We start from the raw sequence: 23,780 nt of genomic DNA, 5'->3' as shown, positions 1-23,780 counted from the left end.
AACACAGATGGAAGAATGGAGGGGCATAGAAAAAGGAGAGAAACCTTTGATGAAGAATATTTTAAAAATCTAGAATACATGAGACAGATTCAAAGAGATCACCAGGAAATTAAAAACTCCATTGAAAGCTGGCAAAACTGCTTTAAAAAAAAAACTAAAGAGAGACTATCAAACCTTGAAGACAGATTTGCAACATGTGATCGCAAAAGGAAAGGAAAAATAACATGGAACCAGCAAGTAACAATACAAAGGCTAGAAGACGACAAGAGGATCTGTAACTTAGAATAAAAAATGTAAGTAAAGAAGCAGGGGTAAGCACAAATGAAATACAAAGGCTATTCACAGAAATAAATAAAAACTTCACAAGTATAGGAAAAGAAAATGATATTCAGATAATATGAAGCATACAGAACTCCATCCAGCTATAACCAAAATAGATATACACCCAGACATATAATAATCAAGATCCCAAAAATTCAACACAAGAACAGAATATTAAAAGCTGTCAGAGAAAAGAAACAGATCACCTATAAAGGAAAACCCATCAGAATCACAGCAGACTTCTTGACAAAAACCATCAAATCAACAAGTGCTTGGAGCAAAGTATTCCAAGCCCTGAAAGAAAATAACCTCCAACCCAGATTGATGCACCCTGTAAAACTATCTCTCAAAATTAATGGAGAAACAAGATGCTTCTGTGACAAAGAGGAACTGGGGGAATTCGCAACCACCAATCCAACCCTACAGAGAACACTGAAGGACATTCTAAAGAGAGAGAGAAAAAAATACCAGGATATCAGGAACAGTGGCAGAGAGGCCTCAGTGAGTGGAGCAGACAGTGGAATGAAGGAGAAAAGTAGACAACCAATGGCAGAAAAATAGCGTAGCAGAGATGAGGCAGAGACACCATAATCTCTAACATAGATGGCCTTGATACACTAACAAAAAGAAACACAGGCAGAGTAGAGCAGGAGGTAGGGTCCACCGAGATGCTCTGTATAGGAAATATAATTAACCTGAAAAAGAACTTATGGACCTAAAATCAAATGTGAGGAAACAATGCTCTATGTGACACGGAACCAGTGAGAAATAGGGGCGACTTGACCAGCACCTGCAGATAGGCTGGAAAGACAGGATACTTGTGTGCAACAGAGAACTACTTAGCTATAACGAAGGAAAACCTTGCGGCTTTTGTAGGTAAAGGAATACAACTGGAGATCAAGTCCAGGAGTGAGAAGGTTCAGAACCACTTAGGTAAACAGCAGGTTGCCCCCCGCAATCTAAAAACTGAAGGAGTTGGTGGGACCCAAAATGCACAGTGCACACTGTGGGAGTGAAAGGGGAGGAACAGTCTAAAACAAGAAGCAGAGGATATTGTTAATAGTGTATCAGCATTTAAAACTTCATTACTCACACTGCTCTGTTTAGACAGATTATATTCTGTGCCAGTCTGTCTACTTGTACTTGATTTGAGGGCACAGACAGCTATCCCGAAAACAGCAGGATATAGGATGGTAATCACCCTTAATTTCCTATTAACTTAATCTGAAGCCCTGTATAACTTACACTGTGTTATCATGACTGATCTTAGTTGAATCTGGTTTGTTTGATTGCTGTTTTGTATTGACAGATTTTATTCAAATCTGTCATGATTGATAGTATCAAGTCTGAGAGTATAGGCAACTACACTGAAGATGACAAGACTCACTAGGATAAGTGACAAACCCACTCTGGTTTGATTATTACCTGCTTTTGAAGTTTTACACTGTCTACAATGTTTTGTTTTTATTAATATTGTTATGTACTGCTATATTCAATTATACTATGTTTGATGATATGGACAATTCTATTGAAGGTAACAAGAGACAACACAGTAACCATTGTCGATCACCTTGTACTGTGGTTTTCTATGACTTTTTCATTTTAGGTGTTTATAGGAATTTGTTTTGTTTTGTCTTACTTTGTTTTGTTTTTCCCTCTAATACAGAAAGGATAGAACTACATGTTAAGACTCATGCATGTGTAGAACCTATCCACAGTTTATGAGAACTGATCATACAACGCATGATGAAATGAACTACTACAGTACCCAGTACTGACCCCATAGCGTCATGATGTGAAATCCAGCAATATTATTCTTTGTTCAGAGTGGTTTTAGTCTGTTTTGTTTAATATAATTTCAACATACATGAAGATATGGACAGCTATTATGAAGAGAATAAGAGACACTATGACAGTCATTGTTGACTTCCCTGTTGTCTGATCTTGAAGACCTAAAATGCCTTCCTCATCTTGTTCAGATCAGTTCTGTACTATGTTGTTTTGTGCGAATTCTCTGTATGTGAAGATAAGGACAACTATTTGGAAGAAAACAAGAGACAATACAATAGATAGTGAAGATCTCTGATTGTCTTGCTTTAAAATTTATGTCTCTTACATTGGTTTCTTATATTCTGTTTTATTCTGTTTTGTTGTGTTTAATTTTACCCTCTTTAAAATAAAAAAATAAAAAAGTAAATAAATAAAAGCTGTTAAAGAAAAGAAACAGATCACCTATCTGTTGAAAAGTCATCAGAATCACGAAAGACTTCTTGACATAAACCATCAAATCAAGAAGAGCTTGAAGTATTCCATGCTCTGAAAGAAAATAGCCTCCAACCCAGATTGATGTACCTGAAACACTGTCTCTCAAAATTAATGGAGAAACAAGATTCTTCCATGACAAAGAGGACCTGGGGAAGTTCATAACCACCAATCCAACCCTACAGAAAATACTGAGGGACATTCTAAAGAAAGAGAAAAAAAGACCATGGCTTCAGGCAGAGGGGGCTCACTGAACGGGACAGACAGTGGAATGTAGGCGAAAAGCAGACAACCAATGGCAGAAAAATGGCATGGCTGAGATGAGGCAGAGAAGGTTGGCCATAATTGCTAACGTAGATGACCTCAATACACTAATAAAAATCTCAGGTAGAGTGGATCAGGAGATAGGGTCCATCAAGATACTCTATATAAGAAATATAATTAACCTGAAAGAGAGTTTATGGACTGAAAATCAAAGATGAGAAAACAACACTCTATGTGACAGGGAACCAGAAAAAAGTGGGGATAGCTCACCCTTCAACTGCAGATTGGTTGGAAAGACATGACAGTTTTATACGATGGAAGACTACTTAGCCAAAAAGAAAGAAAACCTTGAGACTCTTGTAGGTAAATGGATACAACTTGAGACCAAGCTCAGGGGTAAAAAGGTTCAGAATCACTTAGATAAATAGCAGGTTGTCTCCCTAATCTAAAAACTGAAGGAGTTAGTGGAATACAAAATGTACAGTACACCCTGTGAAAGTGAAAGGGGAGGAATTGTCTACAAAGGGAAGGCAGAGGACATTGTTAATCTGGTATCATAACCCATATTGTTTCCATTGCTCTGCTTAGTTTGGTTTTATTCTGTTCCAGTTTGTGTACTAGTACTAGATTGGATGGCATGGACAGCTATTCCATAGATAGCAGGATATACTACAATAATCATTTTTTATTTCCTATTAACTTAATCTGAAGCTCTGTATTGCTTTCACTGTTTCATTTTGACTGGTTTTATTTGCATCTGTTTTGTTTGATAGTATCAAGTCTGAGGCAGCTACTCTGAAGACAGTAAGATTCACTATGATACCCATTCTGGTTTGACTATCACCCTCTTTTGAAGTCATATATTGTCTCCAATGCTTTATTTTTATTGAATTTGTTCCATACTTCTATGTTCAATTTTATTGTACCTGATGATATAGACAGTTCTATTGATAACAAGAGACATCATGGTAACCATTGTAGATCACCTTGTACTGTGGTTTTAAATCATGTACTATGTCTTTGTTTTGAATGGTCCCATTTTTTTCTCATTTGGTTTATTCTTTTCAAAATAAAAATAAAAATAAAGCAATGCAAAAAAAAAAAAAAACTGTACCGGGGAACTGCAATACACACTCACAAATAGTTCAACTAAACAAAAAACATTAACAAAGAAACAGAGTTGAATCAAACTCTCCAACAAATGGCCTCAGTACCTACAGTGTTTTGCCCAACAACACAAGAATATACATTCTTCTCAGCAGCACACAGAATTTTCTTTGAAATAAACCACATACTAATCCATAAAGCATGCTTAAGTAAATACAAAAGAATCAAAATTATCTCATGCATATTGTCAGATTACAGTGCAACAAAACTGGAAATCAATGGCAAAAGAAACCACAGAAACAATGCAAACAGATGGAAATTAAACAGTATCCTCCTGAATAATCAATGGATCATAGATGAAATTAAGGGAAAAATTAGACAGTTCCTACAGTCAAATAATAATTCCAGTGTGACACACGAGAATCTACAGGACAAAATGAATGCAGCCCTAAGAGGGAAGTTTATAGCCCACGTCAGGAGAATAGAGCAAGCTCAAATAAATACCCTGATGATGCACGGCAAGATCCTAGAAAAATAAAAACAATCCAAAGCTAAAACTAATACAAGTAAGGAAATTGAGAGAAAAAAAATGGCAGCTTGCTAGGGGGCAGGATGCAGAGTGTCTACAGAGAAATAAGATCAGATGCTACAATATGACAACATGGAGAGGGCCAGAAGAATGGATAATGATTCCTGTTAACCAAGGTAGTAACCGAGGGGAAAAATAAAACTAGGAAGAGGAAGGAAAAGCGTGGGTGGAGAGCTGAAGCCCAACACGCTCTACTAGGTGCACCCGGAGATCCAAGGTCAGAGACTGCAGCTGCCGATAACAGGAGTCGGCGAATCCCAGGCCCTTAACGGGAGGACGCAGCACAGTGAGCAGTGGATCCAAGGGGAAGAGCTATATTGGCTCTTGGTGAATCCTGGAAATTGGGACCTGGGGTACCACAAAGCAGCCAGAGCAACCTGGCCATGCCAGAAGAGACTGTGAGAAGCTCCTGGGCTCTGAAGCTGGACACCATGCAGTTTTCTGACCGATCCGTGTTGTGCTGGGAACACAGTGAAGACACGCAGCACAGTGTGCAGTGGACCCAAGAGGAAGATCTGCATTGAGTCCTGGTGAGTGCTAGGGACTGGGTCCCACAGCTGCTGTCACTGGCTGGAGGACATCTTGGAATTGGGCAGTCTGGCGCTGCAGTGACGTCAGATAGTCACCCTGGCACAGAGACATCTGGTGGAGGACAGCTTAGAGTTGGGCAGAGCCTGGTGCCATGGTGACATCAGTCAGCTGCCCTTGGTGCAGAGAGAACTGGCAGGATCTGCTGGGGCTGAGCTACGACTCTGGTTGGGACCCAATAAGCAGATATAAAATTGTCAACTCTGACATCCTTGTGGATGTCACTTGTGAACTGACCAACACAAAGGCTCGAGGCTAGCCTGCACCATCCCCGCATCCCTGCCTGTACCTCAGATAACAGCAAATTGAGAAAGGCAGCAAAAACTCCAGTCAGCACACTTCGGAAGACCCTAAGCAATACAGAGAGGGCCAGAGACCCCCAGGACACACCAGTCTGAAAGAAACCAGAAACATGAAAGAGATAGAAATTAAAAAAAAAAAAAAAAACTCCAGCTGCTGAACCTGGGAAAATAAGCCCAGAAGAAGTAAATACAGAAGAGAACCAGCACAGTAACCATCCAATACTAGAGACAGCATCAGTGGATATAAAGAAATACCTTCATGACCTCAGAGACAAATTTAAAACTGTACTTCTGATCCAAGTGAGGCAAGATATAAAGAGATTAATTAAAGAAATGATAAGTAGGAGAGCAGAGAACATGGCAGACAGATAACAGCAGCTACGGAGGCTCTCTGAGATAGCCATCTTAGATTCCAGGAATGGTGCAGTGTGGGGAGTCCTAAGCAAAGGGAGATATACCCTGCCAACCCAGGAATGAACTAAGATGAGAGAAACCAATTGGAAATGCAGTTCATGTGCCACGATTGGAACAGCTAAAGTCTCAGTGCCAACACTGGAACCCACGCCTCTGGAAACCACAGCTTGAATTCCCTGCTGCTGTTGCATCTGAATCAGCACAGCAGGGATAGAGATGCAAAAGCTCGGAGAGTGGGAATCGGTGAACCTAACTGAGAGCAGAGCTGGCAGGGAGCCCTGCATCAAACTGTGGTGAGTGAGAGGACCCTTCCACAGACAAAGAGGTTCCAACAGAGGACATTCTGGGACCAGGCAGACTAGCCGGAACAGGACGCTGCAGTGAAATCAGTCACATATTCCCCTCTCAAGCAGGATTGGTTGGGAGCACTTGACCTGGGTGATACCGTGGACTAAGATCCAATAGGCTAGCCCAAACCAGGTACTTGAGCCTGACAGTGCACCCTAATGCAGTGAAGCCTTCAGTAGTTTGACTGACCTGGAGAGGCGGGCCCAGCATAGGCTTCCCAGGTCTGTGCCTCCCTAGTACACTGCAGTGGGCGGGAACACCTAGCCAGCACAATTCAAACAAAATGTAACCGACAAAGAAAGAAACTGAGTCTCCTATATATGCTTGTATGGAAGGAACAAAAAATATGAGAAGAGGAGGCAACAAGAAAGGGTCCTTAGTCCCCAATCCTGAGAACACTGATCCAGGAAAGGTAAATACAAAGGAGAATGAGGACAGAAAACGTGCAATATCAGGCATGGCACCAATAGACATAAAACAATAAATATCTCCAGGACCTCATAGATGAGTTCAAAAGTGAAGTATTTAACCAAGTAAAGCAAGATATAATTAGAATAGTTAAAGAAATGCTCAGCACCTCCCAAGAAAAAACAGATGGTAGAATGGAGGAACAAAAAAAAGGGGGGGGGGAATTGTTTGATGGAGAAAATAGAATAAACGTAGAATACATGAAGCAGGTTCAAAGAGATTACCAGGAAACTAAAAACTCTATTGAAAGCTGGCATAACAGCTTCAAAGAAACTACAGATACTTTATCTGAATGGGAGGATAGATTTGTAATGTGGGAGCATGAAAGGAAATACTTCTTAAAAATAACAAGGAAACTAGCAGTAACAATACAAAGCCTAGAAGATGATAAGAGGAGGGGCCTGGGGATTTAGCTCAGCAGCATAAGCGCCTGCCTTGTAAGCAGGTAGTCATGAGTTCGATCCCTGGTACCAATAAAAAAAAAAAAGATGATAAGAGGATCTATAACTTAAGCATTAAGAATGTAAAGGAAGAAGCAGGGATACAAACAAATGAACTGCAAAGGCTATTCACAGAAATAATCAAGGAGAACTTCCCTAATAGGAAAAGGTAAAGATGCTCAGATCTATGAGGCATACAGGACCCCAGCCACCTACAACCCAAACAGAACTACACCCAGGCATATAATAATCAAAATTCCAGAAATCCAACATATGAACAGATATTTAAAAGCTGTCAGAGACAAGAAACAGATCACTTACAAGGGAACACCCATCAGAATTACAGCAGATTTCTCAGCACAAAAATCATAAAGAGGTGGGGCGAAATAATTCAAGCTTTGAAAGACAATAACCTCAGCCAAGATTGATATATCCTGCACAACTGCCCTTAGAAATTAATGGAGAAACAAGGTGTTTCCAGGATAAAGAGTAACTAGGGGAATTTGCAACCACTAATTCGACTCTACAGAGAATACTGCGGGACATTCTAAAAGAGAAAAGTACCAAGATTCCAGAAACAGTGGCAGAGAGGCCACAATGAATGGAGCAAAAAGCAAAATAAAGAAAACAAACTGACAACTAATGACAGAAAAAGAGCTCAACAGAAATGCAGCAGAGAAGGTTGAACATAATTTCCAATATTGATGGCCAAGACACACTAACTTAAGGGAAAAAAGAGAGAATTGCAGGCAGAGTGGATCAAGAGGTAGGGTCCACTGAGAGGCTCTTCACAAGAAATATAATTAGCCTAAATAAGGTTATATGGACCAAAAACAAACATGAGAAAATTGAACTCGATGTGATAGGGAACCAGAGAGTAATAGGGTAACTAGACCAGTTATGTTATGGATAGATTGAACAGACAGGTTTTAATAAATGAAGAAATATAACTAGAAATCCAGCCCAGGAGTGAGAAAGTTCAGAAACACTTAGGTAAATAGCATGTTGCCCCCCCCAATACAAAACCATGGGTGTTGGGGAGACCCAAAAATACACAGTTCATTCTGGGGGAGTAAAGGGGAGGAATAGTCCTCAAAAAACAAACATCAGAAGATACAGCTAATAGTGTATCAGGAATTAAAACCCCTATTACTCACACCACTCTGCTTGGTTGGAACTTGTTCCATCCTAGTTTGTATACAAGCACTGGATCTGAGGGGCACAGATGGCTGTCCTGAAGATATCAGGACATAGCACAGTGGTCATCTTTAATTCCCTATTAACTCAATCAGGATCCATGTATGACTTATACTGTTGTATCATGACTGATCTTAGTTAAATCTGACTTGTTTGATTTCTGCTTATTATCAGCAGATTTTATTCAAAACTGTAAGGTTGATGGTAACAAGTTGAGGAATATAGACAACTATACTGAAAATGACAATATCCATTCTGATTTGATTACTACCTGTTTTTGTAGCTCTACACTATCTAAAAAGTTGTATTTCTGTTAACTCTGTTATGTACTGATATGTTCAGTTATACTTTATCTGATGATATAGCCAGTTCTGTTGATGATAACAAGAAACAGCACAGTGACCAGGATAGAACAGCTTATACAGCAGATTTATGTGTCTTTTTAGTTTTATATGTCTATAGAAAAAAGTTTAGCTCTGTCCTGCTTTGTTATGTTTCTCCTAATATAGAAAGGATAGAAATACATGTTAAGACTCATGCTTACGTAAAACCTATAAACAGTTTATGAGAACTGATCTGATGACACATGATGAAATTAACAAAAACTTTGAAGGAAAGCAAGTGGCACTGCAGTACCCAATCCTCATTCCAGAGTGTTATGATGTGAAATCCAGCAATATTATTAATCTTTGTTCAGAAGGATTTTAATCTAATAAGTTGTGTTAGGTCTCAACATAAATGAAGATATGGATAAACGCATACATGTCTAAGTGTATAGGATTGATAGCCATAATACTTAGTTTTTATTGGATAGTTGAACAGAACTGTTTGCAGTCTCCCTGGTTGAAACCCATTTATATGTTCCACGTGTGTACCTGAACAACTATTTATAGGGGGACAACATGTATACATCAGGTAGTGATTTATTACTGTCTATTTCTTTTCTTTGAAAGTATGTAGTATTTCTGTCTGTTTTCTATTTTGCTTTGTCTTTCTTTAAATAAAAAAAAAATAAATCATAAGCCCCTCCCAGAGAACACAGATGGAAGAATGGAGGAAATCAGAAAAGAAAGACAAACCTCTGATGAAGAATTTAAACATAACTAGAATACATGAAACAGATCCAAAGAAATTACACAAAGAATAGTCACAGATATACTAAAGGAAAACTTCCCAAGCATAGGAAAAAGAAATGATATCCAGAAAAATGAGGCATACAGAACTCCAGCCACCTATAGCAAAAACAGATCTACACCCAGACATATAATAAGCAAGATTCCAGAAATCCACCAAAAGAACAGAATAATAAAAGCGGCCAGGGAAAAGAAGCAGATTACCTACAACAGAAAAATTATCAAACTAACGACAGACTTATCAATACAAACTCTCAAATTGAGAAGAACTCTGTCTTAGTTACTTTTTACTCATCACTGAGACAAAATACCTGAAGCCCAAGTTGGGAAAGGAAAGGTTTATTTCTTACAGTTTTTGGAGGCTTCAGTCCACACTCAGTTGGCTCCAAGGCAAGCAGGCCTGGCTGGGCTGCAGTTCATGGCAGTCGCCAACAGCAAGCTCGAACCAGCAAAGAGCGAGACACATCTTCTTCCTGCCATTACATCACATCCTGGCTCCACCCCTATGTGGGTGGAGCACTAACACCATCAATCCAAGCATTAGACAATGAACCATCACAAATGCACAATGCAAACTCATGAGGGCTGGGAGCCACAGTCATAAACCATGACAAGCCTGGGGGGAAATAATCCAAGCCCTGAAAGAAAATAATGGGTAACCAAGACTGATGTACCCAGAAAAACTGTCTCTCAAAATTAGGAGAAATAAGATGTCTCCAAGACAAGGAGGAACTGTGGGAGTTCATGGCCACCAACCCAACCTTACAAAGAATGCTGAAGGACATTCCAGAGAGAGAGAGGAAGGGATACCATGATTCCATCAACAGTGGCAGAGAGGCCTCAATGAGCGGGGCAGACAATGGAATGAGGGAGTCAGGTGGACAAATATAGCAGTTAAGTGGAGTAGCAGACATGAGGCAGAGAAGGTAAGCTATAATCTTTAATATAGATAGCCTTGATACACTAAAATGAAAAAAACAAGCAGAGTAGATTAGGAGACAGGCTCCATCAAGATGCTCTGAATGGGAAAAATACACTCAACCTGAAGGAGGGTTAATAAACTGAAAGTCAAAGATGAGAAAGCAAAGCTATATGTGACAGGAAACCAGAGAGAAATAGGGAAACTCATCCAGCAGCCGCAGAGAGACTGGGAAGCTATGACACTTTTGGGCAGTGTAGAACTACACAGCTGGAAGGACAGAAAACCCTGTGACTTTAGTGAGTAAAGGAGTACAGCTCAAGATCAAGCTCAGGGGTAGAAACGTTCAGCAACACTCAGATAGACAACGGGCTGGCCCCGTAATCTAAAAACTAAAGGGGCTAGTGAGACCCAAAACATACAAAGCATCCTGAGAAGGGGAAAGGTGAAAAATAGCCTAAAAAGGGAAGACAGAGGACATTGTTAATAGTGTGTCAGGATTTAAAAGTCAGTAGTCTTATCGCTCTGTTTAGCTTGATTTTATTTTGTTCCGGTCTGTCCACTCATATCAGATTTGAGGGCACAGACATCTAATCCAAAAATAGCAGGTTATATCATGGTAACTATCCTTAATTTCCCATTACCTTAAACTGAAACCCTGTATTATTTACATTGCCTTAGTACGACTGATCTTATTTGAATCTGGTTTGTTAGACCACGGTTTTGCGTTGGCTGATTTTATTCGAATTTGGTATGCTTGATAGTATCAAGTCTAAAAGTAGAGACCACTACTCTGAAGATGACAAGATGTAAAGGATATCCACAACAGTTTTGATTATTAACTGCTCTCAAGTCCTACAATGGTTTCAAAGTTGTGTTTCTATAAAAATAGCTATGTAATACTATATTAATCCTGATAATGTGGATAACTCTATTGAAAATAACAAGAGAAAGCATAGTAATACTGTAGATCACCTAATATTGTGGTCTTATGTGTCTTTTTCATTGCATGTTTTTCTAGAAATTTGTTTTGCTGTCTTATTATGATTTGTTTTTCTCTATAATACAGAGAGGATAGATATACATGTAGAAATTCACACATGAAAAAATGTTTTAAAAACTATTTATGGGAACAGATTATATAATGCAAGATGTAATGAACAGATACTCTGAAGAAGAGACACTAAGAAACCCAGTGCTAATTCTGTAACATTATAATACAAAATCTAGCAATACTATCATTCACTGTTCCGAGTGGTATTTGTCTAGTCTCTTACGTTCAATTTCAGCACACGTAAAGATAAGGACAGCTACTACGAAGAGAATGAGAGACATTATGGTAGTCATTATTGACTTCCCCAATGTCAGGGCTTGAAGACCTAAAAAGCCTTCCTCATCCTGTAATGATTGATTAGTTCTATAATGTTCAGTATACATTCAGTGTGTGTGAAGATGGGGACAACTATTTGGAAGAAAACTAGAGACAATAAGATAGAGAGTGAAGATCTCCAGTGGACTTGCTTTGAAATCTGTTTCTTTAAATTGTTTCCTTATGAACTGTTCTGTTCTGTTTTGATATGTTTAATCTTACCCCCTTTAAGATAAAAAGCAAGTGCGTAGGACTGATAACCATATTACTAAGTTTTTGTTGGATCACTGAGCAGAACTGTTGGCAGTGTCACTATTTGAATATGCTTTAAATTTGTTACCTGAACAACTATTCTAAAACGACAATATGTAACTTAAAACTACTGATTTCTTAGTTTATTTTTCTGTAATTCTATATTATTTCTACCCCTTTTTTCTCCATTTTTTTGTTTCTTTCTCTTTAAATAATAATTTTTAAAAAGCTAATACAAGTAAGGAAATCATAAAGATCAGAACAGATATTAATGAAACTAGACAAAGAAACAATACAAAGAATCAATAAGCATCCCAGGACTCAGGAGGCAGAGGCAGGAAGATCGTTGTAAGTTCGAGACCAGCCTGGGCTATAAAGTGAGCTCAAGGCCAACCTGAACTGCACAGTGAGAGCCTGTCTCAAAAAGACAAAAAAAAAAAAAAATCAATGAGAAGAAGAGGGTTCTTTGAAAGAAATAGATAAACTCTTAGCTGATCTTACCAAAATAAGGAAAGAAAAGATACAAATTCAATCAGAAAAGAAAAAGATGAAATCACAACAGATTCTGCTAAAATCCAGAAAATCATTGATAATTAGTTTGAGAATCCATACTCCAACAAAGTGAAACATTCAGAAGAAATGGATAGATTTCTAGAGACATAAATTACCAAAGCTGAACCAAGAAGATATAAAAATCCTGAATAATCCAGTATCAGTCAGTGAAATGAAAAAGAAAAAAATCTACCAACTAAGAAAAACTCAGCCCTCGAGACTCGCTGCCACACTGCACAAGGACTTTAGCGAAGCCCTCTTTACCTGTCAGCACTTTGAGGGGATGAAAAGAGAAGCCGTGTCCCAAGGTCCTTCCTAGAAGGAAGCATTCCCCTCATCCAACCAGGACGGAACTGAGCCAAAAGAGAGAACTCGGGCCAGCTTCTTTAATGAACACAGATGCAAAACTCTCCATGAGACAAGGGCAAACAGGGACAGAAAGCCATCAAAAGGTCATATACACGACCAAGCAGGAGCCATCCCAGGGATGCTGAGATCAGCAGCATGCAGGTCAGCAGCTGGGAGACGCTGCAGAAACAGAAGCAGGGAAGAAGTCACGTGAGCTTCTAACACGCAGGAAAAGGCATCGGCAAAGCCCACATCCAGGCACGATTAAAAATACCCTGAAGATAATACGTACAGATTTGGTGTTGCAACAAACCAAAGGCTACTGTCACATTCCATGGAGAGAAGTTGGAGTCTTTCCCTTGAAAACCAGAAACAGACAAGGGTATCTGCTATCAGGGCTCCACTCAGTAAGGTTCTCAGACATTAACCGAGTGATCAGGCAAGAGAAAGAAATGAAAAGGATATGGGTAGGGAAGGAAGAAGGTAAACTGTCATTGTCTGCAGATGACACGACACTCCACCAAAGACTCCGCCAGAAGACTCCCAGAATTAGCAACACATTCAGTCATGTAGCTCAGGAACCCTCCAGCACGCTGAGCGACTTTTCCCAGCCCTGGGGAAGGGCAGCCTCTCACACCTGGGGTGGGAACGCTGGCTCCCACGCGCTACTGTGTGGACCTAGCCCCATATCCCCCGCACACCCTGCACTGACACACACATCCATCTACATGTTAAAAAAGTAGCAATCTGTTGGAAGACAATAGTAAACTCCTGAAGAAATAGGCGTAGGCAAGGACTTTCTAGACAGAACCCAGATTACACAAGAAATAACACAAGAATCAACAAATTAGATAACAGGGCTGGGATTTCGCTCAGCGCAATAAGTGCCTGCCTTGCAAGCAGGCAGTTGTGAGTTCGATCCCCGGTACCAATAAAAAGGAAAAAGACAAAAAAAAAAATAGGTCACATCAAATTAAAGCTTGTCTGCAAAACAAGGAAAACCAACAGAGTGAAGAGACCATGTACAGAATGGGAAAATATTATCTAGACAATACAGAGACATTAAAACTATCAGTCCTCTCAAATTTAAAGACTCAATCAAAAAGAGAGCATCTCAAATACCCGATTCTCTGTGAAGTACAAGCAGTCAACACACACACCAAGAAATGTTTAACATCAAACATTTTATATTTGGGAAATGCAAACACTGAGATTCCAGCTCACTCCAGAAAGTGGCTGCCTTCAAGAACCAAATGCTGCAGAAATCAGGGTCAGGGGTTGGTGGGAGTAACAACTACTCCAACCACTACGGAAATCAGTGTGGAGATTCCTCAAAAACTAAAACTTGATCCAGGTATTACCCTTCGAGGTGTCTTCCCCCCAAAATTAGAAGACATCATGTCACAGTGATGGATGCCAACTGTATGCAGCAGCACAATTCGGAACAGCTCAACCTTAGAAGCAGACGATATGTTTGTGAATGGATAAAGAAAATGTATTTGCACAGTGGAGTACTACTCTGCCATAAACAAGGATCAATGAGGATTTATAGGAAAGTGGGTGCAGTGTGAGATCATATTAAGTGAGATAAGTGACAAGCACAAGCTTAAATATCACATGGTTTTTCTTATACAAAAATCCAACATAAATTAATTACAAAATAAAAGACAATAGAAAAACTGAGAAAAAAGTTATCATCAACCCATATGGCCAATGTATCTAGAAGTGTACCTTGATTCTGTGTAAGTGTTTTACATGTTTTTGTTTCATTAGCCTGACTTAATCTGTATTTATGACAATTAATTTGGCAAAGACATAAAGTCTGATGCTGACAAAAACATGTTTATAAAGATGAGCCTGCGGGGGAAGGGAAATAGAGGGAATTAAGATGTGCTCTGTACACGCACCGTTTCCACGCAGGGATTGCCATTTGTACAGACTGCAAACACACACGCTAGTGAAAGTTTTAAAATTAAAAGTGAAAAATCCAGGAATACCACCTGTAAAAGCCCATACCCTAAAACATAAAGGGAAAGGCTCACACAGAACCCCGGCCCCGCGCCTCGAGAGCCGTCCCGCTGCGTCTCCTTTTCCCGTTGTTAAACTGCAGTAGCCCTCGGGCTCCCGAGAGCGGCCCTGGGTGCGAGGAGCACAGCCAGGGAGGGCTGGATCTCTGCAGCCCCAGCGGGGTGGGGGGCAGCAGGGGCTGCGAGGCTGGGGCTCCAGGCTGGGGCGTGGGGCGCCCCCTCCCCGTGCCCCACGGAGAGGGCAGCAGTGGGAAGGAAGCCGAGGCAGGAGGAGGCAGGGGGCTGCACCCTGAGGCAGGCGTCCCCGCAGGACGGGGCCTGGCTTTACACCTGCGGTGGAAGCACCTACATGGCCCGGTCAGTCACAGGTTAGTCCTGAATGTCCTGGGGACTTTAAGTGAATTCCATCCCCAGGCTGTTTTAGTGGAATTATTTCCTGGAGAAACCTTACTTCCTCCTGGGGACCCCTGTGGGCCACCCCGCTCGCGCAGTGGTGCTGCTGGAAGCCGCGTTACGAGTGTACAATTAGCTAAAGGTGTGAAAGCTATGAAGACAACACCGTTCAGCTGTAACAACCCATCAGGCTTTCTTGCCGCCACATGGAGGACTGGCCTCAGCCTCGTGCTGGGCAAGAGCCTGTCCAGAGCTCCAGCCGCCGCCTTCATGGGCTTCCGGGTGGCCAGCGCATAACCAGAAACTGCAGGCCAAAACCACTCTGCAAATAAAAGCGCGTGTCTAAGAGCAAAGCTGCAAAACACAAGTGAGAAACGCAAGCTCTCTCCCGCTCAAATTATTCAGCTCTGTACGATTTCTGGCTTTGTGTTCACAGCACCGCACTTATTGTTTAAAAAAATACTTTGTCAGAAAGCAGAAGAATTTGACGAGTTTGCTCGCTTCTGAACCAGCCTCCTGGAGGTGCAGAGGGAGCGGAAATCCAACCGCGGGGGGACAGACGCCCGTCTTCACCAGCAGGCCCGAAGCGGACACCCAGGCCGGCCTACCTGGGCATTTTCAAACTGGCCCTAGAGTTTCTTTCTTTAATCAACTACATACAATTAATGCCCTCGTTGGTCCTGAAAGTTCTAGAACTTGCCCATTCCTGGATCTTTAATGACTAGAAAGACTCTTTGTAAAGGCTTACTTGAAGACGCACTGAAGAAGATGCGTTTCAGTTGAATTCCCGAATCGTAACGACAGGCTGGAATTACGTCTGATCAAAGCTTGTAAAGGTGAATCCGACGAAGCTTCTTTTTCATTTCACCCAATACATTTGACAAAAATTCACATGAATGCTGGTTGTTATGGGGAACGGGACTGATGAGGACTAAGTTTAAAGGCGCCACTTGTCCGTCAGCATCCCTTCCAGCCGCTGAACTCTAGCAGTGTTTAGGAAACTAGAGTCAGAGCCGGAGATCTGTGCCAGCCCTGGGGAGGCCAGGACAGGACGACCGTGAGCTCGAGGCTGTAGTGGGCCACACAGTGAGTTCAGGGCCAGCCTGGGCTACACGGTGAGACAAACAAAAGAAAGAAAACAGAAGTCCGCGTGTCTAAAGCAGTTACTGACTTACTTGAAAATAATCAGGTGCACAGCGGCTAAGAAGATAACACCACGGTGCTGCCCTCGCCCTGTGCTGTTTCTGCCGCCTGGGTCGGCACACGAATGGGTTTCTCAGAGGCTGGGAAATCGTAACAGGAAACGCTCGTGTCACTGAATACTGAGTCACAGAAGGATTTCAGAAACAGCAACATCACACAGAAAATGAGTGTGAATATATTTTCCAAGGAAGGCCATCCCCTGAAAGAACCTATTCATCTTAGATTAAACATGCTTTGTTTGTTTGCTTGGTTTTGGTACCAGGATCAAACTCACAACCTTGTGCTTACCAGACAAGCGCTTGAGCCACTGAGCTAAATCCCCAACCCCTAAGAACCTACTCATCTTAATGTGAAACTGCAGCTGTAGTTCACTATCTTGAAATTCATAAAGGACTTAGGGCTGTCTTCATGCATTTGCCCATAATCTATCCCTGTCACGTCTTTTGCTGTTGCTTTTTGGGAGATGGGGTCTTACTGTGCAGTTCAGGCTGGCCTTGAACTCACTGTGCAGCCCTGGCTAACCTTAAACTCACAGAGATGCTCCTGCCTCGGCCTCCTAAGTGCTAGGATTGCAGGTGTGCGCCACCATGGCCAACTTTTGCAGGTGTTGAATGTTTGTGTTTGGTCTCTTTAGTTTTTTCCTAGCCATTTTATACTTCCAGCATTATTTGTGGTGTGTGCACTGTGTGTGATGCTGGGGTTGAAACAGGGCCCTTGCACATGTGACCTCACTGGGCCACACATCCCCGATGCACTTTTGATGCTGTGCCGTCATTTGCAATGTCAGAGGTATACGCTGCATGGAGGCTTGTATAGAATTCTCTCTTGACTTATACATTTGTTTTTGCAAATCTGATTCTGCAAAAGTGCATTAGTGCAAAAAAAAAAAAAAAAAAAGTGCATTAGTGCGCCCTGTGTGGCAGCCCCAGGCCTGTGTATAGGTCCATCATGTGACAGTGGTTTCTTCATAAGCCTAAGCAGTCCTGGGACCCAGCTTCTGGGGCGCCCTCCTGCCGGGCCTCCCCAGCCCGCCACCTTCTTGCGCAGGCTCTGGAGCTCCAGCTGGGTCGGGCCACCAGAACCAACAGCAGAATCAGGGTCAGCCAGCGGCTCGGAAGGGCAGTACCCAGAGGCTCCCACAGCTTCCCACAGGGCCACCAGAGCCCATCCGGCTGCGGGCTGGGTCCCTGCACACAGGTTGTGCAAGGCCCCCCTCCCCCACCCCACGCCCCATCCCCATCATCTCGGGCCACCGGGCCACAGCCGCTTCCCTGCTCCCCGAAGGGCACTGAGGGGCCATTGCGCCCCAAGGCTGGGTAGGTCCCACGGCCCCAGCCTGCTGGAGCCAGGGCTGCTCCAGCCACGTGTATGACCCAGGGCTTCCCCTCCCCGTGGCCTGGCTCCAGGTCAGCAAGGCTCTGTCTTCCCCTCTATCCAAGCCAGCCCTGTGCTCTGCAGGGCAGACGTGTTGGTGCTTTCACCCTGTGAGGAAGCCCCGGGAGCGGGCTCCCAAGCCGGTCTCACCTGCGTGTCAGCTCAGTGCCCACGACCAGCAGCTCCCTGCCATCCTCAGCAGCCTACTCACTGCTCGTGGCTTTCACGTGTGAGGTGATCAGGCCACACACATGCAAGTGCCTGGGCACCTGGCCACTGCACAGGTCAGGCCCCCCAACAGTTAGGTGGTCAGGGACGGCAGCTGCCCACCCACCCACTGCTGCCCTCAACCTCACCGAGTAGAATGAGCACAGCTGTCCAGGTCACACTTCTCAAAGGTCTGGCACTTGAGAGGCGCCTGGGTGGGCTGCCAGGTTCCCAGGCCCAGGGCTGATCCTGGGTCTTAATCACCGAATGCCCACACATGCGGAACCCTGTGCTTAACATGGCCTTAGAAAAGGCCTGGCTTGAAAGCCCGTTTATTTCACTGTGTGACCAGCGGTAAGGAAGCCGCTTGGAGGGATTTAACTGCTCTCACAGCCATGCATTCCATTCCCAAGAAAGGTCCGGCTGCCACCCACTGCCCGAGCTTCCAAACACCCCTCACCAGCTGTCCGGGATGGAGCCCAGGAGCCAGGGTCTCAGGACAGAGGCTTCTGCCGCTGCCACGTTAGATTCAGAAATACTGTGTAACGGCAACCTGTGTGCTCACACGGGCCACCCAAGCTCAAAGGCTTCGTACATTTCCCTGATAAGAACTTGTGTCCACCTGCAATGCCAGTACTCTGGGAGGCTGGGGCAGGAGGACCACAAGTTTCAGCCCAGAGTGGGCAACTCTGCAACTCAGCAAGACCCCGTCTCAAAGAACAGAAAGGTCTGGGGATGAGCCCGCAGTGAGAAGGCGGGGGTTCCGTCCCCGGTCCTGCCCACCACCACCCCCTCCCCACTCCCTATGCCCACACACTCACAAAGAAGGGCTCACATGGACTTGTTTAAACCGCTCCCCAGAAACAGGCTGTCTCATCACTTCTCCTCAGGTAGCAAAGCACTCACATTTTACCTGAAAATGTGTTGATCTTCCTGGAGAGTGAAGCGACTTTAAGGGTGAATGAAGCAGAATCCTTGAAGGAAGCCGAAGCCTCTGCCGGCTGCCTATGCCCCTTGGGCTGAGGTTCACTGCAGCTCCCCACCCCTCCCGTGCCCCTGGCCACGCCCATCCCGGCGCTGTCACGTGGGTGGCCTGCAGGGCCGGGACAGTGAGAGGCACCAGCCCAGGAGCCTCAGGAGAGCTCCCTGGTGAGGAGAGCTCCCTGGGGAGCACAGGCTCCCAAACCAAAGCTGGCCAGACCATCCATCCCAGGGCTCCCCCAGAAGCTGGGTCCGCACTCAGCACTGGAGGCGAGTGTTTGCCTAAGGCAGAATCAGGAAGATACACACGAGTGAAGGTTCTGTTCTGCATTTGAAAAGCTCCCCACCAGAGCCATCCCCTGCAACTGTCAGGGCTGAAGCCCAGGCTCTGCCTGTGGAGAATCTCAGCACAGGACACAGAGAAACTCACAAAGGCCCCATGCAGAGGTGCAAAAACTGCAATCACCAGAGCACAGAGACCCCTAAGCTGCATAGAAACACACGGACCACACATGCACACAGACACACAGCACTGTAAACTACACACACAAAGCAAATAGACACAGAGGCACACGACACCCCAACCCACAGACACAGAAGTGATGCACTCAGCCTCCAAGCTAAACGCACGCAGAGACACTGCCTGTGGGGCTGCTCAGAGGCCTCACCAGGAGTGCCTCCCCTCTCCTCCCAGCGGGGACCAACCTTGAAATGGATCATGTTCCATATGAAGGGTGCAGCCAGGGGCTGTCCGCTGTGCACCACAGCTGCCACAGCACCCATCTGCAGCCCTGGGCCCAAGCACAGGACAGCCTCAGGTCTCTGACACAGGCAAGCCTGGAGGTGCCTTAGGATGGACACAGCTCACAAGCACCGGACACAGCATCCCAGCCTTGTGCGACAGAGAATCCTGGGGACTCCACCCCGACATGCGGTTCTCCTCCATCACTGAGCCTGAGGCTTCTCCTCCAAAACCTCCGGAGGCCCTGTCATAAGGCACAAAGAAAGGAGAGGCCTGGAATGTGAATATGGGGACAGCTGAAAGAGGCAAAACTGCAGGTCACCATCACCCCGAGACAAGCTGGGCAGCAGAGGAGGGGTCCTGTCAAGCAGGGCTGTCAACAGCACACGTGCCGAGTAGGGGGTACTCATGCCTTGCAGGTAAATGCTTCTAGTGTAACGGCCGATACTGAGAGTTGGACCCACCCCAAACCCAGCTCCAGGGCAGGCACTTCGAGGCCCTAATCATGAAGGACTCCCCTTCCCTGGAAGTGGATGGGCTGAGATAACCAAGTCTCCATGTCCCAAACCAAAGGGCTGGGACCTCCAGAGGCAGCTGTGTGTGTGTGGGGGGGGGTGTCATGAAGGTGCCCAGTCCGGGCAGGCATGGGCGCCTCACTGCAGACCCCTCCTCTTCTGCAGAGGATGAGCTGGGCTGGAGCACAAGGCCCTGCCCTGCCCTCGGAAGCCCAGGCAGCTGACCGGCAGGAGCCCGTGGCCCTCACACCCTCCTTCCTGCAGCGCCCGCACCCTCTGACCTCTGCTGTCTGTGCTCAGGATTCCTGCCCCCTTACTGCGTGTTATTGGCCTACAGAGGCTTCTGCTAACCTGCAGGCTCCCAGCGACAGAAGACCCGCCTCAGCAGGGAGCCTGCGCCCTCTCCCTACAGCACAGCAAGTGACTCCTCAGGCTTGTTAATGACCACATGAGCTCCACCAAGGCGGAGGACTGCGGAGGATCACAAGACCCTGAGCCACCCGGAGACTGAGACCCAGGCTCCCACACTCATGTGCTGCTGGGGCTCACTGTGGGTTAATCCTCGTGGAGGAAGCGCCCTGTCCCAGGGTGCCAGGCAGACAGGAACCAGTGGTGCGTGAGGCGGGGCCTCCGGGCCCCTCTGCTCCGTTAACTTAATTCAGAGAAATTCAAAGCAGATTTCACAATGGACCTGACATTTCAAAGGAAACGTAAGGGTCAGTTCAGCGGAGGAAAGTGAAATCCAGAGGTCCTGGCTCGCATTCCCAGGATTCTAGTTAGACCTGAGGCTGAGCCGTGGAGACAGGTGGCCCGAGGCGAGTGCAGGTAGTGAGCACGCTGCAGGCAGGACTCTGCCGCCAGCCCCCTTTGCTCACAGCCCTTGGGATCTGAGGCTGCAGGGGGTGGACATGCAGAGGGAGAGGTGGCTCCCAGCAGGGGCCTGCCAAGTGCCCTTCAGAACAACACAGCCGAAGGGTGACCGCGCAGCTGAACACAGAGCCGTCCCACGGGGACCCCTTGTGATGAAAACCGAGGCTGCCCCTTTCCTTTCTGGTGGGCGATGTAGCCCTGGGAAGCAGACAGCTCTCCAGTGTTCCTGGTTCAGAAGAGGTGACAGGATCACTGGCGTGTCTGAGCGATTCCCCGGGCCACACGAAGGTGGAAACACAGCCTGTGCGGCAGGACCCGAGCGAGGGCTCCGGCTCCAGCCTGGCCTCTAGCGCAGCTTTGCGTGCCCAACTCTGGCCCGGCACGGTCAGTCTCACGACACTTTTACACTCTTACAGCTGAGACGCTCTGCTTTGATCCGAGCTGTATCTCTCAGAACAGCTACAGCCTAGACCAGAAACTAAAACTATTTAAATAATACATTTAAAAACAAAAGTTCATTACTTGTAACATGACTGCTTTGAATTGTTTTGCTGTTTTCTTTTGGCAGTGAGGACTGAGTTCGAGGGCCTCACACGGCCCAGGCAAGCTCCACACTGAGCTACCTCAGCGGCGTTTCACCTTGCAGCACTGGAGACGAAGCCCTAGGCCTCGCCAGCCCTCTTCATTCTTCCAGAGTTTATGTTGCCAAGATGCCCGTGTTGGGCCTGAGCTTGTGACCCTCCTGCCTCGGCCATGCTGGGATTACAGCTGTGTACCCACACAGCCAGGGCTTTTTCTGTCTTGAGACAGGGTCTTGCCAAGCTGCAGGGGCTAACTTCAAACTTGATGAACCTCCTGCCTTACCCTGCCGAGCAGTGGCAGTCACAGCTGTGTGCACCGAGTCTAGCTGAGAAATTATTTTGCAGAACAAAGTGAAGATGACATTAGCTTGTTAATTAGTCTCCGTCTGACTTGGCAGAGGACAACTGGATATTCAGGTCTGCTCCTGCAGTGCACATACTCTCAAGTGGCGGTAGAGACACGAAAAAACCTGGCCTCTGGGTTTGACGCTAATGTTACTGCTGACTGACCACTTTGCCAAAGTGATGTAACTGTTCTAATCAGTTGTTCTTCCCGGTACACCAACACTGAGACTGCTGAGGAGTCCTGAACAACACTATTGGCCAGTGCCGAAGAGCCAGGGGCTGGGCCAAGCAGGCAGCAACTTCTCATCCCAGTAACTCGGAGAGGCAAGACCTTGCAAGAGACTCATAGCACAAGAGCCAGCCACACCTGAAAGACTCCTCTGAGAAGCAGCTGTCTCTTCAGGGTCCTAAACACTAGCAGGAAGGCCACATGCCACGGGCAATTTGCAGGCATCACACTACAATTTGCAAAGTAAGAAAAACAGAAAATGAGAAGACACAGATGCAAGCCCAGACTTCCAGCTCACCAAAGACAAACCCAGGGGCAGCGAGCAGGAAAGCCCAAAAGCCACCCACCTAGGCTCGGAAGTGATAGCAGTGGAAGTTACAGACCTCATCAGAGGCTCTAGGGAAGATCAAATGAGAAACAACTTCTCAGGTAACCCAGAGATGGGGACCATGATGAGAGAGACATGGTTAGTGATTCGAGGGCAGAGACAAAGTTAAAAAAAAAAAGAGAGGAGCCGAGAAACCATGGACAGTCACACAGCGAAGACACAGCATCCACGAAACAGAGTCACACAGATTCAGACCAACTACAACGTCCACTGAACACACACACACGGCAGAATGAGCCAATGTAAGGACAGAATCTCAGATGTAGAAGATAGAATTGAGGTTAGTGATCATGAAAAGACAGATATCTTAAAAATAGCAAGGGACCACAAGAAATCAGTCCAGCAGCTGCTGTAAGATACAAAGAAGAATAACCTAAGGTGGATCAGTCCCTGACAAAGCAGAGCGGCACCGATGATACAACACCACACTCAGACCTCAAGGCAAAAGTCCCACGCAGGAAAAAGAATCTGACATACAGTAAGCAAAGCATACAGAACTCCAATTAACCATGATTAAAAAGAAAAAAGGTCTATACTTAGGCATACAATAGTCAGGATTCTAGAAATTCAAAAAGAACAGAATCTAAAAGCTGCTAGTGAAAAGAAACAGATCACCTCTAAAGGGAATCCCAGCAGACTCCTCAACACACACCATTAGGTCAAGCAGACTGGAGCGAAGCATCTCAAGCCCGAAAAGAAAACACCTGGTGTCCCCCTCAAAACTATCTTTCAAAACTGATGGGAGAAATAAGACACTTCCATGACAAAGAACACCTGAGGAAGTTCATAACCACCAAAGCAGCACTCCAAGATGCTTTGAAGGACATTCTAGAGAGAGAAAACAAGGGCTACAACCCCATGCATCCTACAGAATGAAGCCACCAGATGAGGCTGATAACTAGCTGGGGCGGGGAAAGGGAGCCAACAACAGAAAGCTAATGCCACAAGGCTAAGTCCATGCGCATCAGTTATAACCAGCTCACTGGCAGAAATAAACTGGCAGAAGGGATCAAGACGCACAATCCAAAAATGTGCTAAATGTACACACACAA

General features: G+C 45.1%; 1 protein-coding gene across 6 annotated transcripts in view; it reads right to left on the bottom strand.

The window, feature by feature from the left end:
• Window positions 1–19,155, bottom strand: part of Oca2 (OCA2 melanosomal transmembrane protein) — a 310,843-nt gene extending 291,688 nt beyond the window's left edge. For 5 of the 6 annotated variants that reach the window (XM_063249815.1, XM_063249819.1, XM_063249816.1 and 2 more), the window contains exon 1: window positions 18,991–19,155. In XM_063249815.1, coding sequence (XP_063105885.1) covers window positions 18,991–19,147 — 157 coding nt within the window. In that variant the 5' untranslated portion in view covers window positions 19,148–19,155. Of the gene's footprint in view, window positions 1–18,983 lie in introns of all 6 variants that reach the window. The other variant, XM_063249821.1, reaches the window with a different exon arrangement.
• Window positions 19,156–23,780: the final 4,625 nt, after the last annotated feature.

This window comes from Cavia porcellus, unplaced genomic scaffold (assembly GCF_034190915.1).
Source record: "Cavia porcellus strain 051 isolate PalLab524CR breed Dunkin Hartley unplaced genomic scaffold, mCavPor4.1 scaffold_6, whole genome shotgun sequence".
NCBI lineage: Eukaryota > Metazoa > Chordata > Mammalia > Rodentia > Caviidae > Cavia > Cavia porcellus.
The sequence above is the reverse complement of the archived record's forward strand: the minus strand, read 5'-3'. Positions and strand labels throughout refer to the sequence as shown.